The sequence below is a fragment of the Chiloscyllium plagiosum genome, unplaced genomic scaffold (genome assembly GCF_004010195.1).
Source record: "Chiloscyllium plagiosum isolate BGI_BamShark_2017 unplaced genomic scaffold, ASM401019v2 scaf_4785, whole genome shotgun sequence".
Classification (NCBI taxonomy): Eukaryota; Metazoa; Chordata; class Chondrichthyes; order Orectolobiformes; family Hemiscylliidae; genus Chiloscyllium; species Chiloscyllium plagiosum.
The window spans coordinates 14885-32228 of NW_025214738.1; the positions used below are offsets into that span (position 1 = coordinate 14885).

At 39.8% G+C, this 17344-nt stretch overlaps 1 protein-coding gene across 1 annotated transcript in view; it reads right to left on the reverse strand.

Moving 5' to 3' along the window:
- LOC122548007 (RNA exonuclease 1 homolog) overlaps positions 1–14734 on the reverse strand; it is a gene marked incomplete at its 3' end in the record, with an annotated part of 29615 nt that extends 14881 nt beyond the window's left edge. The window contains exons 1-2 of the mRNA XM_043686560.1: positions 13979–14734; positions 11980–12015 (exon numbers count right to left, since the gene is read on the reverse strand). Coding sequence (XP_043542495.1) covers positions 11980–12015; positions 13979–14144 — 202 coding nt within the window. The remainder of the gene's footprint in view (positions 1–11979; positions 12016–13978) is intronic.
- Positions 14735–17344: the final 2610 nt, after the last annotated feature.

The window sequence follows — 17344 nt, forward strand, 5'->3', positions numbered from 1 at the left end:
AATTGATATATATGTTGCCTTATCTGGATGCTCCTCCCTTTGAATGACTATGTATTTCACTAAAAAACTGCTGTTCGAGAGAAGACCATGAACCCATGTCCCTGTGCACATAGGCAATCGTTCCCTCCCTCCAGGGCCCGGAATAAAGATGAAGGAGGTAAAGCTATACTGTGTCTCTGAGCATTTTGCTTTGACTAAAGCAGGAAAGGGACAACTTATCGATAAGTCAACCTTTACGTACTGCCTCCAATATAAGTATATCCTTCCTTAAATACAAGAGACTAAATTTGCACATAGTATTGATCTCACCAAAACTCCATACAACTGTAGCAAGACATTTTGATTCTTATCCTCCTTACAATAAAGGCCAATATGCCATTTTCTACTGAACCATGTTCTGTTTCATATGCCTTGAGAGATATTACATCCAAACCTCTTAGAGCATTGTTTAACACCTTTTAAAATAAGTTATGCTTTTCTATTTTTATGAGCAAAGTGAAAACCTCAAACTTGCGCACCTTATACTCTATCTACAACTACGTTATCCATTCATTAACATGTCGATACTCATTATGCAGCTTCCTGTACCCTCCTCAAAGCTTACATTCTCATTGCTTTCTATCATCAGTAAATTCATAGTTGGTAATATATCTGTTTATGACCTGGGGTAAGTGACAAAGGGTGGAAAATTCCCCATTTATAACAATAGTCTCTCATTTACCTGAGCATTACCATTGACCAGAAGCTCAACCAGACTCGACACAAATAGAGAAACTAGGAATACTGTGGCAACTTACCTTCTGACTTGTCAAAGTCTGTACACCATCTACAGAGCACATGGATCAAGAACGAGAAGGCACACGTTTAAGATCATTTGCAAAAGAAGTAAATGCAGTGAGTGAGAAAACGTTTTCACATGGCAAATGGTTCATGTCAAGAATACACAACACACTATGGTGGAGCCAGGATTCAATCAAATACTCAAGGGCATGGGATGATTATTTAAATAGAAACAACACACAGGATTAGGAGGAAAGAACAGTAGAAAAGGCACAAAGCCACAAACTGCAGACATGATGGGCTAAATGCCCTTGTTTTGCACTATAACAATTCTCTGAATCCGAGGTAATGTAATTTTTTTTAAAACGTTGTGCTGCAAAATGTGAAAGCATATACCAGATATGTTTGAAAAGAAAACTTGATAATCAAAATTTTGTTTAGAGATGCAGAATTCTAACACCTACTCTACAGTTTCAAACATATTACATAGAATGCAGGCGATAGAAACAGGTCATTCAGCATAATTGGTTTATGTCAGTGTTTTTGCACAACAGGACCATCTCCCACTTTTACGTACATCACCTTCTATTCCTTTTTCTGTCCTTGATTCTCGAGCTTCCTTTTAGCTGCATCTGTTATTATTATTTTAACAATTTGGGGTAGCAACATCCACATTCTAATTACTCACTCAGTAAGAAAGTTTCTCCTGAATTTAACGTAATTATTGATGACAGTGAAACACTGGCTGATTACCTTTTCTTCACAATTTTGTTCCAAAAGTTGAGGCCAGTTGTCTGTTCATCTTTGTCTGAAGCTAAAATAAGCCAACTTATTTTAGACTGGAGGCCAGACAAATGCAACTCAGTGTCTATTTACCAAGACAGTCACCATCAGACTAGCTGCAGAAAAGGGTGAACACAATTTCAGTCAGCTGCATTCTAACCTCATGTCTTCATCAAAACTAATACTTGCATGGAACTAAGGCATGCTTCCAAAAAAAATGACTGCTATTAAATTTATGGTTTTCTCAACATTACAATAATGAACAAAAGGACTTCGATAACTGCAATGCATTTTGGGACATCTTGAAGCCGTGGAAGTTGTTATAAAAATTTAAATGTTTTTATTTCTTTACAACTGATAAATAATGAAAGTGATTAGGGTGAGAATGAAGTAATGAATAAATGTCTACAAATTGTAACTTTCAATTTACATGCAAAAACATCTAAATTGACATCAATGTTTTTACAATAGCGAATAGATCTGTTTGCTTTCCCTCCTTACGTAATTTTGCTTTGTAAAGACCTTAAAAACTACCAGCTGTCTTTTAAAAGGAATTTCAATTTGCACTAGTCCTGGGAAAGCAACTTCTCAGATTTTTCAAAGTTGAGAACAGTGTACTTGAAGAAATAGAACTGTGATAATCAAAGCCTCTGGTGTTTTAACTCCAGCTTCCTATTATATTTTGGATTGTTTATGGAAATACCTCATATCCAATGTGCAATTTTCCAGTGTACTATTCAGAGGTCCATTTAATTCAGTTTAAGACTTTTTTTGCCCTTGCAAGTATAATTGAAGGCCTTCAAAGAGGAAACAATTCGGGTGTAGTCTAAGCCCGTACTGAAGAGGGAAAAGGAAAAGCTCATGGTATTAGAGATAATGTATTGACGTGGACAGAACTGGTTGGCAGACAGGAAACAGAGTTGGAATAAATGAGTCCTTTTCAGAGTGGCAGGCAGTGACAATTCAGGTACCGCAGGGTTCCCTGCTGGGATCCTAGCTGTTCACAAAAACATTAACGATTTGGATGAAGGAACTGAATGCAATATCTCCAAATTTGCAGATGACACAAAGCTGGGTGGCAGTGTGTACTGTGAGGAGGATACTAGGAGGCTGCAGGATGATTTGGTCAGACTGGCTGAGTTGGGCAAATGCAATATAATGTGGATAAATGTGATGTTATCCACTTTCATGGCAAAAACAGGAAGGCAGATTATTATTTGAATGGTGGCAGTTTAGGAAATGGTGAAGTGCAATGAGGCCTGGGTGTCACAATGGCACAGTCATTGAAAATTGGCATGCAGATGCAGCAGGCAGTGAGGAAAGCTAATGGCATGCTGGCCTTCATAGCAAGACGATTTGAGGAGAGGAGTAGGGATGTCTTGCTGTAGATATACAAGGCCCTGTGAGGCCACACCTTGAGTATTGTGTGCCATTTTGGTCTCTTAGTCTGAGGAAGAATATTCTTGCTATTCAGGGAGTCCAATGAAGGTTCACCAGACTGATTCCCAAGATAGCAGGACTGACATATGAAGGAAGACTGGTTCAACTGAGCTTGTACTCACTGGAATTTAGAAGAATGGGGGTGGAATCTCATGGAAACAGGCTAGACGGGGATGAATGTTCTCAATGTTGGCAAAGTCCAGAACTAGGGGGTCACCATTTCAGAATATGGGGTAAGCCATTCAGGACAGAGAAAAGAGGAAGAACTTCTTTACTCAGTTGTGAACCCCTACCCCTGGAATTCTCTACCATACAAAGCTGTTGGGCCCAGCTCGTTGGAGATGTTCATGAGTGAGCTGGTCATGGCCGTTGCGGCTAAAGGGATCAATGGGAATGGAGAGAAAGCAAGAGTAGCATACTAAAATTCTTGCTGGCCTTCATAGCAAGAAGATTTGAGGTGAGGAGTAAGGGTTCATTCCTAAAGAAGGGCTTTTGCCCGCAACGTCGATGTTCCTGCTCCTCAGATGCTGCCTGACCTGCTGTGCTTTTCCAGCACCACTCTAATCCTTACTAAAATTCAATTATGAGCCATGACCATATTGAATGGTGGTGCAGGCACAAAGAGCTGAATGCTCTACTTCTGGACCTATGTTTCTATGTTCTAAGTAGCCTGAATGTGTGTGGCCAGCTCTCTCAGACAGGATTTCTACTTTTTGTTTTAGCTTTAAGCAGTTTTTTTTGGGAGTCTCATCAGAGTTGGAAGCTGCTGGAGTTTTGAAGAAGCAGAAGTTATTTTTTCCGCTCTCTTGGTAACAGCTGGAAGTTGGGGTTTCTCTTCCTATTGCAAGCAGTGTATGTGAGAAAGTTTGATTTCTGAATTTGCCTTGTTGCCAATGGGTATGTTCATGGGATGTTCCTATATTAGAACAGTTAATGTTACTGAATTGTTCCGTTAAATTTTCCCAAAGAGTTGTTATTCTTTCTTTAGTTGTATTTTAACTAGTGTTTGAATAATTGTGTTTTGTTTAACATTGAGTAGTTTGATTGGACAAATTGCATCTGGAACACAGCATTTTACATTTGCCGTTAAAATAAGCAAAAGGGTTGAGACTATCTTCTTAAAATGTTTTGAGAGCGTCTGGTCTGGTCCATAACAAATCTCTCACCACTTTGGGAGGAAGAATAAAAAAAACTGTTTTACATTTTCCAACATTATAACCTGTAACATATTTGCCCACATTTAATCCACCTATATCCCTTATAGCCTTCTTCTGCCCTCTCAAGAACGTACTTCCCTGCCTCTTTGTGCCATTAGTAAATGTAACAAACATACCTTAATCCCTTCATCCAAGTAGTAATTGAGAAATGGATCTTAAAAATGGATGAAATAAAAGCAGTGAAAGCAGCAGAAAGTTAACTATTCACAGCACCCAAAAGTAGGAGTCTCCCAAGCCCGATGTGGCTGAAGTAAGCAAGGTTGGAAAGAGGCTGCTTTCATCGCACTGTTTCAATGCAGACATGGGAGTGGCACTAGAAAACTAGGAGATTGCAAAGATATCCTTGTTCAAAAATAAAAGAGTGAATCAGATGTTAATAGGGCAAGAAAACAAAATTAGTGAACATAATCCAGGAAAAAAATAATTTTCACTTTGAAGAATATAGGTTAATAAATGTCAACCAGAGATCTGTTAAAGAAAAACTGTCTGACCAATTTGCTTTGAATGATATAGCAGAGATGGTTGAATAAGGTAATGCAGTTCATGTTTACATGGACTTGCAAAAAGCTGCTTCATAGTATACTATATAATAGAAACTAAAGTCAGTGGGAGTTAAGGGATATGGATAGCTAAGACAGAAATCAGAAAATGGTGATGATTGATATTTTACAGTGGACAGGTTATATAGATTGAAACAATACCAACAAAATTCACAGTAGGGCCATTGCTCTTTTGGAAATATATTGATGACCTGGACATGGGAATAGGAGTATCAGTCTGAAATTTGCACCAAGCTACAAAATGTGAAAATGTAGGAAACAAGTATGAGCTTAGCACATACTTCAAGAGGGCAGATAAAACTGGTGAGTAGAGTGGCAAGATAATTGATTTACTTTAATGCAGGGAAGCGTGAAATGATACATTTTCAAACAAAAAAATGGCAGGCAATATAAATAGAAAGTACAAATTTAACATGAAAGCACAGAGAATGGCACAAGGTTTGTGTACATCAATTTCAGTTGGGATGGTAAGGGGAGATATTAGGTGTTTTAAAAAGTATACAGGCGCACAAATCCCTAGGTCCCAATGAGATGTTTCCCAGACTGCTATTGGAGTCAAGGGAGGAGATTGCTAGGGCCCTAGCAGAGATACTTAATATCTTGCTGGTCACAGGTGAAGTGCCAGATGACTGGATGAGAGATAATGTGGTTCCTTTACTCAAGAGGAGCAGCAGGGATAGGCCAGGTAATTACAGAACAGTTAGTTTGATGTCAGTAGTTGGGAAATCATTAGAAGTAATTCTGAAGGCAGAAATAATTAATACTTGGAAAGGGAGTGATCAGCGCTGATTTGTTAGAGAGAGATCCTGTCTGACTAATTTAATTGAGTTTTTAAAAAATATATTGAAGAAGGTAGTGCAGTTAATGTGGCTTACCTGGACTTCAATATGGCCTTTGACAAGGTCCCACATTGAAGGTTGGCTCATAAAATAAGATTCTGGATCAAGTTGGTAACTGGATCCAACTTTGGCTTACAAATAGAAGGCAGATTGAGGAGATTTGTTTTTGTAATTGTAAGCCCATGAACAGCAGTGTACCACACAGCCTGGTGCTGGGATCTTTCCTTTTGTTATTTACATTTAATGGCTTGAACATGGATGAAGAAAGTATAATCAGCAATTTTACAGATGACACTAAAATTGCTGGTTGTTGTTGATACTGAGGAAGATGGTCTCAGGCTACAGTCTGATGTTGATCAGCTGGCAAATTGAGCAGAGCCATGGATGATGGCATTTAATCCCGATAAGAGAGAGGTAATGCATTAGGTCCCTTTGGTGTAGTGAGGAATAAAGGGAACTTGGTGTACAAATCCATAGATATTTGGAGGTGTCAGCACAGGTAGACAGGGTAGGCATATAGATGCTTTCCTTCATTAGCCAGGGTGTAGAATTTAAGAGCAAGTGTGTGTGCGTGTGTGGTGGTGGGGAGATCTTATGGAGGTACACAAAATTGTGAAAAGTATAGAAAACGTAGATTGTAAGAATCTTTTCCCCGTGGCAGATGTCTTTAAAACCAGAGGGCATTACTTTAAAGTGAGGAGTAAGTGCTTGAGAGGTGATTAGATTAGATTATTTACAGTGTGGAAACAGGCCCTTCGGCCCAACAAGTCTACACGGACCCACCAAAGCGCAACCCACCCAGACCCATTCCCCTACATTTACCCCTTCACCTAACACTACGGGCAATTTAGCATGGCCAACTCACCTAACCTGCACATTTTTGGATTGTGGGAGGAAACTGGAGCACCCGGAGGAAACCCACGCAGACACGGTTGGAATGTGCAAACTCCACACAGAGTCACCTGAGGCGGGAATTGAACCAGAGTCTCTGGCGCGGTGAGATCGGAGAAAGAATTTTTTTCACTTGAAGGATGGTATAAAATGCCTGAGAGTGTGGTACAGGCAGATACTCTCAACATTTAAGAACAATATGTACGAGTACTTAAAATGCCAGAGATCGTAGGGAATGGACTAAATGTAGGTATGTGGGATTAGTGTAGTTTGGTGTCGTTGCTCATGGGGCGAGTGAGCCCAACGTGGCAGAGAGCGAGGTCCTCCAACATCTGCAGCGGCAGACAGCAGACAGCCTGAGGCTGCCGCGATTGAGTACTGTGTGATCTGGAGGTGAGGCCCAGCGCAGTCTGCTTGAAGGACTGGAATACTGTAATTATTTTTCTAATTTATTCCTAAGATCCTATATCTAGGACCTTTGTACATAATATGGCAAGGTAAATGGAGACTTCATAAACTTTTCACTGCACTCGAATACATGTGACAACATATATAATTATACTTCTACTCAAGTAAGCAGCACTTAAAAGCACAGCAAACCCCTAATACAACTCTGAAGAATCAGCCTATACTATGTTCAAATCTCTAAAGTGGGCTGAACCCACGGTTTTACAATTAGCCATTAATAACACTAAAGTAGAGCTTTTTAGTTTTCTAGAAATGTTGAAACTTTTTTACACATATTATTTCAGTCACTTCAGGTTCACACATACAAATAAATTAAGAGTACCAACACTCTGATGTAGCCGGTTACGATTTAAGCTGATGTTATTACTGGACAAAATCAGATCTCAGCCTGAAATATGCCTCGATAAATCATACAGATTTATTAAAACTTTAAAAAAGATCTTCCACCAAAACAAAAATACAATGCTACAGATTCAAGTTTCACAATTAAAGAATGTTATAATACAAAAGAAATGAAGATAAAATAGAAGAAACCAAACTATTTATAGATGGCACAAGTTTAAAGATTTTAAAACACACAGTAAAATACAACCCCATTATTTTAAAAAGCAGTTCTTTACAGTACTTGGAAATAGCGAGGACTGCATCATCAAAGTGGGTGGCACGGTGGCTCAGTGGTTAGCACTGCTGCCTCACAGCAACAGGGTCCCAGGTTCAATTCCAGCCTCAGGTGACTGTCTGTGTGTAGTTTGCACATTTTCCCAGTGTACTCCGGTTTCCTCCCACAGTCACAAAGATGTGCAGGTCAAGTGAATTGACTATGCTAAATTGCCCATAGTGTTAGGTATATTAGTTAGAGGGAAAAGAATCTGGGTGGGTTACTCTTCGTAGGGTCTGTGTAGGCTGGTTGGGCCGAAAGGCCTGTTTCCACATTGTAGGGAATCTAATCTAATCAAATCAAAATAAGGCCATACACAAACTTGTGGAAGAAAATCTCATCTCCCACCTTGGGAGCTTACAAATTTATGGCCTCAACATAGAATTCACCACCTTTCAAAACTCCCCACCCCAAACTAGGTCCAGCCCTCCCTCTCCATCCACCCCCTTGACCTGACCTAACCTATCTATCTTCCTTCCCACCCATCCACTCCAATATTCCCACTGACCAAATCTCAATCACCTCCTACTTGCATCCACCTATTGCCATCTGACCTACCTTTCCCCCAGCCCCAATACCCCCACCTCATTTATTCCCCTCCCCAATTCTGAAGAAGGATCCTGCCTAAAATGTCGACTCTCCTGCTTGACCTACTGCGCTTTTTCCAGAGCCATATTTTAATCAAATCTTTACAGTACTAATACCAGACAGAATTCCCTTGTCTTTCTCATCTTGGAGGGCCTAATTGTACTGTGGCTTCGACATCACATCTTGAAAGTCCAATAATTTCTACACTGAACCTTCATACAACTGGGCTTAGAGACTTTCTCAGCTTAAAGTAGCTTCAAATACTTGAGGTCTAGAAGTTCTAGACTAAACTCCTTCCAGGGAGGTAACAAATTTCTGAACAGTCCTAAACTACCTCAATTTCTCAGGAGCATCTATTTTACACAGCCAGCTTCAGCAAAGACATTTGTAAAACTTCTTAAAATTCATTTTAATTCAAAGTCTTTTTTCCAAGCTCCAAACAATCCAGAATCTTCGATAATGAAAACCCGATGCACTAGATTGTTTACATGTAAGCTTTCTCAAATTAATCAAAACCCCCTTACATTCAAAAAGATTTCACACTAATATTTCAAAAGAAATCACCATGGCTACACAAATATTTACAAGTTAATCATTAATCCCCAGAGAGACAGATCAAAATCCACAAATTACTGATTGAAATCCAAACTCTAAATGATCGTTAAATATATATAAATCACACACTTTACATCAGAACCCTCACTTTTTACCATGCTATAAAAATCATCCTCAGCCAAGGACTTTCCAGATAATGAGTCAAGATTAACATCAAGTGAAAAGAAAGTGCGCTCAGGAAGTGACCAAAGAAATCAAACATGTAATATGTTTGACAAATTAAACAAAATTTCTTGAAGTGACCAAATGAATTAAACAAGTAAACATAGTGCATATGGAATTTTGAGGGCATCCCACAAAGCTACTCAGAAGACTTGTTATAAAATGATCAAGTGTATACAGAGGAACCTCGATTATCTGAACGAGATGGACAGGCAATATTTCGTTCAGATAATCGATTACTTGGTTAATCGATTAAATGCCTTTCCTCTGGGGCTCGGAGTTTTTAAAGTCTGCTCCCTGTTCAGGAAATGAGGCAGCAGCAGATCACATGCTCCCCCCCGCCCAACGCCGCTCTCCGCATGCCCTTAAAACCTGTCCAACACCAACCCCCCACCTCCCCCCCAAACCCTGTCCAACACTGTCCCCTACCCACCCGCCTTTCCATCCCCTCTCCAGGGCAGCTGGACTGGACACCTTCAACAAGACTGCTGCTGCTGCCTTTGTGGGGTAAGTTTCCAAATAGCACATACACACACAACATTTTACTGCAACATTTTGACAAGTTCCACCTTTACCCTGTACAGGACAACGTTGCAGAGATTATCTGGGGAAGGGAGGTTTAGGGTACACCTCTCTGTAGAACTCCAGGGAAAGTGTGGGCAGAGAGGGAGGGCTGAAGGTCAGTCATTTGGAGACGGTGCCTGTTTAATCATTGTAAACAAAAGACACAATCAGTGTTGGAAATACGTCTGAGGTAATGTTTCTATCAGGACCTTGCAATCTCCTTCGAATAATCAGATATTCGGATAATTGAAGTTCCCCTACATATAATACTTTTGGAAATGTGAAAAGAACAAGAGGGTTTGTTAAGAGAAATTAGAATAACAGAAGCTGTACAGATTGGAAGTCCCAAATTCCAGAAATCAACTGGAAATATTTTTCTTTGTACACAGATAATTGGAGTACTGTATTGGAGAAGAATATCAACTTATAATGTTAACATTGTACAAGAAAGGCAAACAGTAAAGTGATTGTAAAATATTTCAGGGCGCAACAAAGATTACAATAAAAATGAATGTGGAGAACTGTGTGCAATAATTTTATTACCATAATTATATCTTTTTCTTCAATATAAAGGTTTATTGATTTTCGAATAGTCAGTTCTTCTATTACACGATGGTTGCATTCTTTTGCAACATCGTGTTATAGAAAAATTGTGCTTTAGAAATAGCACTTAAAGTGTCAGCAATGTGATTGTGTTACAGCCAACACACATTTTAAATGCTCATGCTTTAGAAACAGCTTCCCAGATTCATCAATTGCATTACAGCAAATTTGCATTACAGTTACTACCTCAGAATTTCAGTAATTAAAAAGGTCTTAAACTAGGGGGAAAGAAAAGTACAAAGTGGTCACCATCAATCATTTGACCAGAAATTGGCCAAGTCGCAAATGACTTAGAGTTGGTTAGTTCAGTTGGCTAGATAGCTAGTTTGCAATGTAGAGTGATGCCAACAGCGCAGGTTCATTTCCCTCATTAGCTAAGAAAACCACTAAGATCCCATTTCGTCTACCTTGAAATGTTGCAACCCTCAGGTTGTTACCACCAGTCAGTCAATCCCTCTGCAATGCAACAGAGAAACTATAGTGACTTAATCTTCCATGTCTGGAATACATGGCCCATTGTAGCAGCCTCCTAGCTGCCCAAACACTGATAGATTGCTAACTTGAACAACAAGCGATGCTGGGTACACTGGCCAAGTGAAACACTGAAATATCAAAAATTCTACACCAGGCAGTGCAAACATTGCAGTAAAGTGCTCATGATATTAACATAATATAAAAGGCAACAGTTTTATTCTGCCCAGACACCCTCAACAATCTATACATGAAACTAAGGACAGCCCAGACAGAAAGGTACCGGGTCCGACTACATAAAAGAAACTGACAGTAGCATGCTATCTAAATGATTGACTCTTGTTTAAAACTATTAAGTATATTTCCTTGATTGGCCAGAACTATAGAAAGTTCCAGAAAACCATCTAAAAAGTATAAAAACATATCTCTCTTGGAACCATCTGAGAAGACCAGCATGGCAAAAAGCAGAGATTAGCTGACCATCCAGAGAGAGAGAGGAAGAAAGCAACTTTGCAGACCCAGAGACACAGCCACAAGTAGAGCACCTGCGTAAATTTATGAGTGACTCCAGAAGTATTGTAACCTTAATGGGCCAAATAGGATTAGTGATAGTATATTTAGTATTAAAGATTTTTGTAGTTCTGTTCCTAATAAAGTGGGAACGTTGTGGTACCAGCTTGCATTCATATTGATTTGACCGCTTTAGTATTGTATAACACCTGGGTAAATTCTTTCATAACATTCTGGTTGGAGTTCTCTACAACTTGTTTAAACTGTAACAGACAACATCAGGTTCAAGTCCCATCAACTCCACAGGTGTGTAACAACATCTATGAAAAGGTCTATTGGAGAACAAAAATCCACTGATGTGAGATAAGCAAAGACAAAACTGAAATTATCAAAAGGCACAAACTTAGTATTCAGACAGAATACACAAAAACAAGCTTGTATTTCAAGGAACTACTTTTAAATATTACACGCTTTTACATAACATAAATGCATGACATGACATCTTTATTTATGTTCTCCCTAATTTCTTGTGCTGACTTCTGAGTTCTGTGCACAGTATGCTTAAAGGGAAGCAGGATCATATAGCTGAAAATGACCAAGTACACACAGGGTTTCCCAATGTCTCACATCTGTGCAGTATTACAGTACAACACATTGCTAAGCAGATAATACAACTGATCTTTCTTTCACTAAGAAAATCTTGCAAGTACTCCTTACTGATCTAGACATTGGGTACCTGTATTTTAATTAGAGGTATAGCTTAGTGCTTAAACAAGGAATTTTGTTGTTGCAGTCAACAAGATGTGTAAAGTGAACCTTTCATGCCTCACCTGATTGCATACTTTCATTGCTTTTGTCACAATCAACTGAAAGATATAAAAGGATGTAAAGAAGCAGTAAATTATGGATTAAACCAGTACACCTTCAAGAAACTGTATAGATTGGGAAAATACAGCTTGAAAATAAACAAGCCAATAGTAATGATTTAGTAAATAGGAGGAAAGTAAGAACAAGTAGTAGTGTTAAATTTAAGTCAGGAGTTGGAACCGTAGTTCAGTTTTGAATACATTACAGAATGTACATCAAAGCTACTGAATATGGAGAGTAGGTTCAGGAGAATGACACACATAAATTCTTGGTCTCTTGGAATCAAGAAATATGAGGACCACGTAGGAAAATGGACTGACATCAGCCAAGATCATATTACTCAGAAAATGTTCAATGGGTCATATGATCTACTCCTGCTTCACATCTTGTACACTTTGCATGAAAAATTAGCTCTGGAGAACTGACGAACTGTGATTAATTCCATTGGATCAAATAAAGTGAAAGGAGACCATTGTGTTGTTTTTCAAAGCTACTAAGAGTTGTTCTAAGGTAATGGTGGCTCAGTGATTAGCACTGCTGCTTCATAGTGCCAGGGATTCGGGTTCAGTTCCAGCCATTGATGGATGACTGTATGGATTGAGCTTGTATGCCCTCCATGTCTACATGGGTTTCCTCTGTGTGCTCTAGTTTCCTCCCACAGTACAAAGATCTGCAGGTTAGATGGTTTGTCCATGTGTCCAGCATGGTGAGAGATGTGTAGGCTAGGTGGAATAACCAAAGATTGCTGAGTAAATGAACAGAAGTTTTGAGGGCTTTCTTTATACAGAATTGCTGGAATATAGGCATTCAGGTAGAAATCATTCCATTTTTGAGAAGAAAAATATTTAAACCAGATGCAAGGACTAAACTAAAGAATCGCAAATGCTAGAAATCTGATTCAATAACAGAAATTGCTGGAGAAACTCAGCAAGTCTGGGAGCATCTGTGTACCACGATTTGGAGGAGCCAGTGTTGGACTGGGATCGACAAAGTTTAAAAAAATCACAACACCACGTTATGGTCCAACAGGTTTAATTGGAAGCACTAGCTTAAGAAGCAGTTCGTCGAAAGCTAGTGCTTCCAAATAAACCTATTGGACCATAACCTGGTGTTGTGTGATTTTTAACTTTAACAGCATCTGTGGAGACTGAGCAGAGTTAATGTTGAGACCAGGGATCCTTCTCCGGAACATACATTGTTCCTTTTGACCTTTTCGTTATTGCTGTACAAAAAGTGTGCTTCAAAAACTGGAGAAAAAAAGATGCACTGCAGATGGATTTATCTAAATTTGTGTACAAAGATAATAATTACTTTGAATCTTATTTAAATTAGACTAATGACAATAGACCAGTGATCAAGTTTTTATAATTAGTTAGAGTTATTAGAAAGATGGAGGCCATTGCACACTTCTCAGATTCTGGAGCATAATGTTGATTACACCAACATTTGTTGGATCTGGACTGGCTGATAAGCTAAGAAAATGTAACCACAACAAAACCATGTGTAGTTTGAGGTCAAGTTACATGGACATTTTTTTCCCCAAACGTGTCACACCCTTTTTATTGACAGATATCAGTTATTGCAAAACAGTTACATAAGACGAGAAACATATCTCAGATAAACACACAAATGAACCTCATAACAGAAGTTTCCCGTTTTGTCGTTGGATCTAATGGTGACTCCATATAGAAACTGGCTGGCCTTGACACTTCAAAGACTATTACAGTACTGAATAACACACCCCAAACACAAACGTGTACAGGGAGGAAAGCCCTCCCACTTCCCCAAAGGGAAAGTCTGTTCAATAATATGATCCACAGTTTAGGCACAGCACCCAGATGGAGACCACCTCACTCTCACACAGAATAAAATACCCCAACATCAGGTATAACCAAGGAGGGTTCAGGAAGGAGACCCAGGCTCCACAAGACAGAGCTAGGAAACCTGCTGTTGCCGACTCACCTCGGTCGGCTGTTAGACACTGCCCGTCTCCCTCCGGCTTCTCCCTGGGCTTCTGGCTGCGGTGCCGAAAGTGACAATAAGGCCGGTTGCAGGAGCCGCCATCGCCGCTGCCACCGCCGTAAAAGGGGCACTCGATGCTGCGGAAAAACTCGGTGGAACGCAGCATTGTGCACTCGGGGCCCGGCCTCGGGGACAAGGCATAATCCCCCTCTCGGCAGAAGATAATGATTTGGTGGAGGGGAGATGGAATCGGAAGCCGAGGCGGCCTTCACGCTCGGGGACAACTCCTCCGTTCCTGTCCTCTCACCCCCTGAACACCGCCCGCCCCCCGCTGCCGCCCGACGCCGCCATCTTGGTTCCTGCCAGACTCTGACGTCAGTGAGGCCTACTCAACCACACGCGCATTTTGGAGCCATTGGTGGGGGGGAAAGATAAATAGAACAAAATTTACAGTTATATAGCACCGTTTACCACCCCAGAGCTGTTCCTCGGGGGTCCTCAATGATGATGAACACACCTTTAAAGTCACTGCTCTCACGTTGGAAGCACTGCAGCAAGCTCTGTTAAGTTTCATGACCAGATAGAAGCACAGAACATTCTGGAGAAACTCAGTTGGTCTGGCAGCATCTGTGGAGCGAGAAGCGACTTCATGACTGGATAATCTGTTTCTTCTTTGTACTGTTAGTTGGAGGATTTTTTTTTACTAATTTGTAGGACATAGCCATCGCAAGCTGTGCCAACATCTATTGCCTGTCCCTAGTAGAGGAGTTGGTGGTGAGTTGCCTTCTAAACCTATCCTGTTCGTGTACCCATCCAGAAGCCTTTTAAATGCAATTGTACCTGCCTCCTTGGCCCATCTGCACCCTGCCTATTTTGGTGTCATCTGCAAACTTACCAATCATGCGAAAATCATTTTGTAGCACATCATTGCTACAAAATGATTGCTCACAGGCCACCAGTCCAAAAAGCAACTCTCTACCCCACTTTCTGTTTCCTACCTTCAAGCGATTTTTGTATCCAATTGACTAGTTCTCTCTGCATTCCATGTGATCTGATGTTACTTACCAGTCTACCATGTGGAACCTTTTCAAACACTTTTCTGAAGTCCCTATAGACAATGTTTTCTACTCTGACTTTATCAGTCTTCTTTGTCACCTCTTTGAAAAACTCATTCAAAGTTAGAGAGATACAATTTCCCACACATACAACCATGTTGACGATCCCTAATCAGTCCTTGCCTTTTCCAAACGGATGGATACCTTGTGCCTTAGAATCCCCTCCAATAGGAGACAGTAAGGTCTGCAGATGCTGGAGATCAGAGTTGAGAGTGTGTTGCTGGAAGAGCACAGCAGCATCTGAGGAGCAGGGAAATCGACGTTTCAGACCGGAGCCCTTCATCAGTCCCCTCCAATAACCTACCCACCATGGACTTAAGGCTCACCAATCTTTAGTGTCCTGGCTTTTCCTTATAGCCTTTCATAAATAACGGCACAATATTATCAAATGACCATTCTTCTGCATGTAACCCGTGGTTGTCAATGATACAAATATTTCAACAAGGAGCCCAGCAATCTTTTCCTTAGCTTGAAGTTCTGGGAAACAGCTGATCAGGTCCTAGGGATTTATCTGCCTTAATGTGTTTTAAGACCTCCAGCACCTACTTTTCTGTAGCTGCCCTTATCTAGTGGGGAGTATTCCATTACTCTCAAGACTTGTGCCTTGTAGATGGCGGACAGGCTTTGGATGTCAGGACATGAGCCACTTGCTGCACTAATGTCTGACCAGCTCTTGTAGCCACTGTGTTTATATTGTGAATCCAGTGGAGTTTCTGGTCAGTGTAACTTCATGGATGTTTATGGCAGGGGATTCAGTAATAGTAACACCATTAAATATTAAGAGGTGGTGTTTAGATTGGCCTTTATTGGAGATAGTCATTGCCTGATACTTATATCAGGGATAACACCAGACTCATCTTTGAAATCATACTGTGGATCTATAAAAAATCAATTAAGATAGGCTTTGAATATTAAAAACCCATTGAAACAATGGCTGTTAACAGGACAGTGGTTAGTGTTACAGTGGAATGTCAACCTAGTCTTTTGTGCTCAGGTCCCGAAGTAGGACTCAAACAGTTTTTTTGATTCCAAGTGTTATGAAGTTGCAGGCGTATACTGTACCTTTAAGCGAGAGAGAATGCTGTTCTGAACTGAGAGCTTACAAGTGCCTGTGTATATGACGAGATGGCAGTCCTAGAGTGTACTGGAAAATTGAATATTTGTAACATTTAGCTGTGAAATGGACACCTGAGTTTTGGTTGTTGTTTTGATAACAATTCGAATTTAACCAATTAGTTCAAATTTTGCCCCAGGATGCAAAAATCCAGTTGAGTTGGAATTTATTATTTTGCCAACATCAAACCAATGAGACGATCCAATGTTGAGGGTATAGAAATGTGGGCAGAGAATTGAAAATTGGAGAGAGAGCAACTGCCATCAAGACAGAAACACATTAAGATCTAAAATCTTGCTGTCCAAGAAATTAGGAAACATTCTCTATCAAACATACCTTTTTGATATGAAACATAAGTAAAAAGGAAGAAAACAACCCAAGAGATCCTCAGCCAGAAGAAGAAAAACATAGAAGATGACAGAGGCTGTGTGGTTTTGAAATTAAGTTGATGTAACTTTAATAAGTATCTTATTGGAACAGCATATTGCTATAGAGTTGGAGGCAGATAATAAGCAGTTAAAAGAAAGGGGAAGCTTAGAATTGCGAATACTTGCCTAATGTTCACTTTTAGATTTAAAAAATAAATTGGTATTATTTTCTTTAAATAGTGGAATTTATGAGTTCTTTGGCACTCATATTTTAACGGACTATGAGGCGAGGTAAGCTTTTCTGGGTGATTGGTTTTCTTAACAGAGGGGTTCACCCCTGTATCATAACACAAGAATTTATGGTACACAGAAAGATGACACCTTGCTGTGTACCATAAATTCAATGAGTCAAAAAGCACAGATATAAACTCTTTGGTTCCACTCATCTATGCAGGCCAGGTTTCCCAAACTTAAGCTATTCCCATTTACCTGCGTTTGGCCCATATCGCTCTGAAGCTATCCTATTCATGTACCATCTTCAACTTTTCTTTAATAAAATGATTTGTCATATTCGTTCTCCATGGTTTATATGATTGTCAAAATCAAGGAAGTACTTTTTTGAAAGCCTAATTCTGTTTCTGTTTCCACGGATTTTATCTGACCTGCTAAGTACTTCCAGCATTTTTATACATGTTTATACTTGAAATTTCCAGTATCAGTAATTCTTTTCCAAAAACATTTGGGAGGTTTTAGGGGTGATTTGGTATAT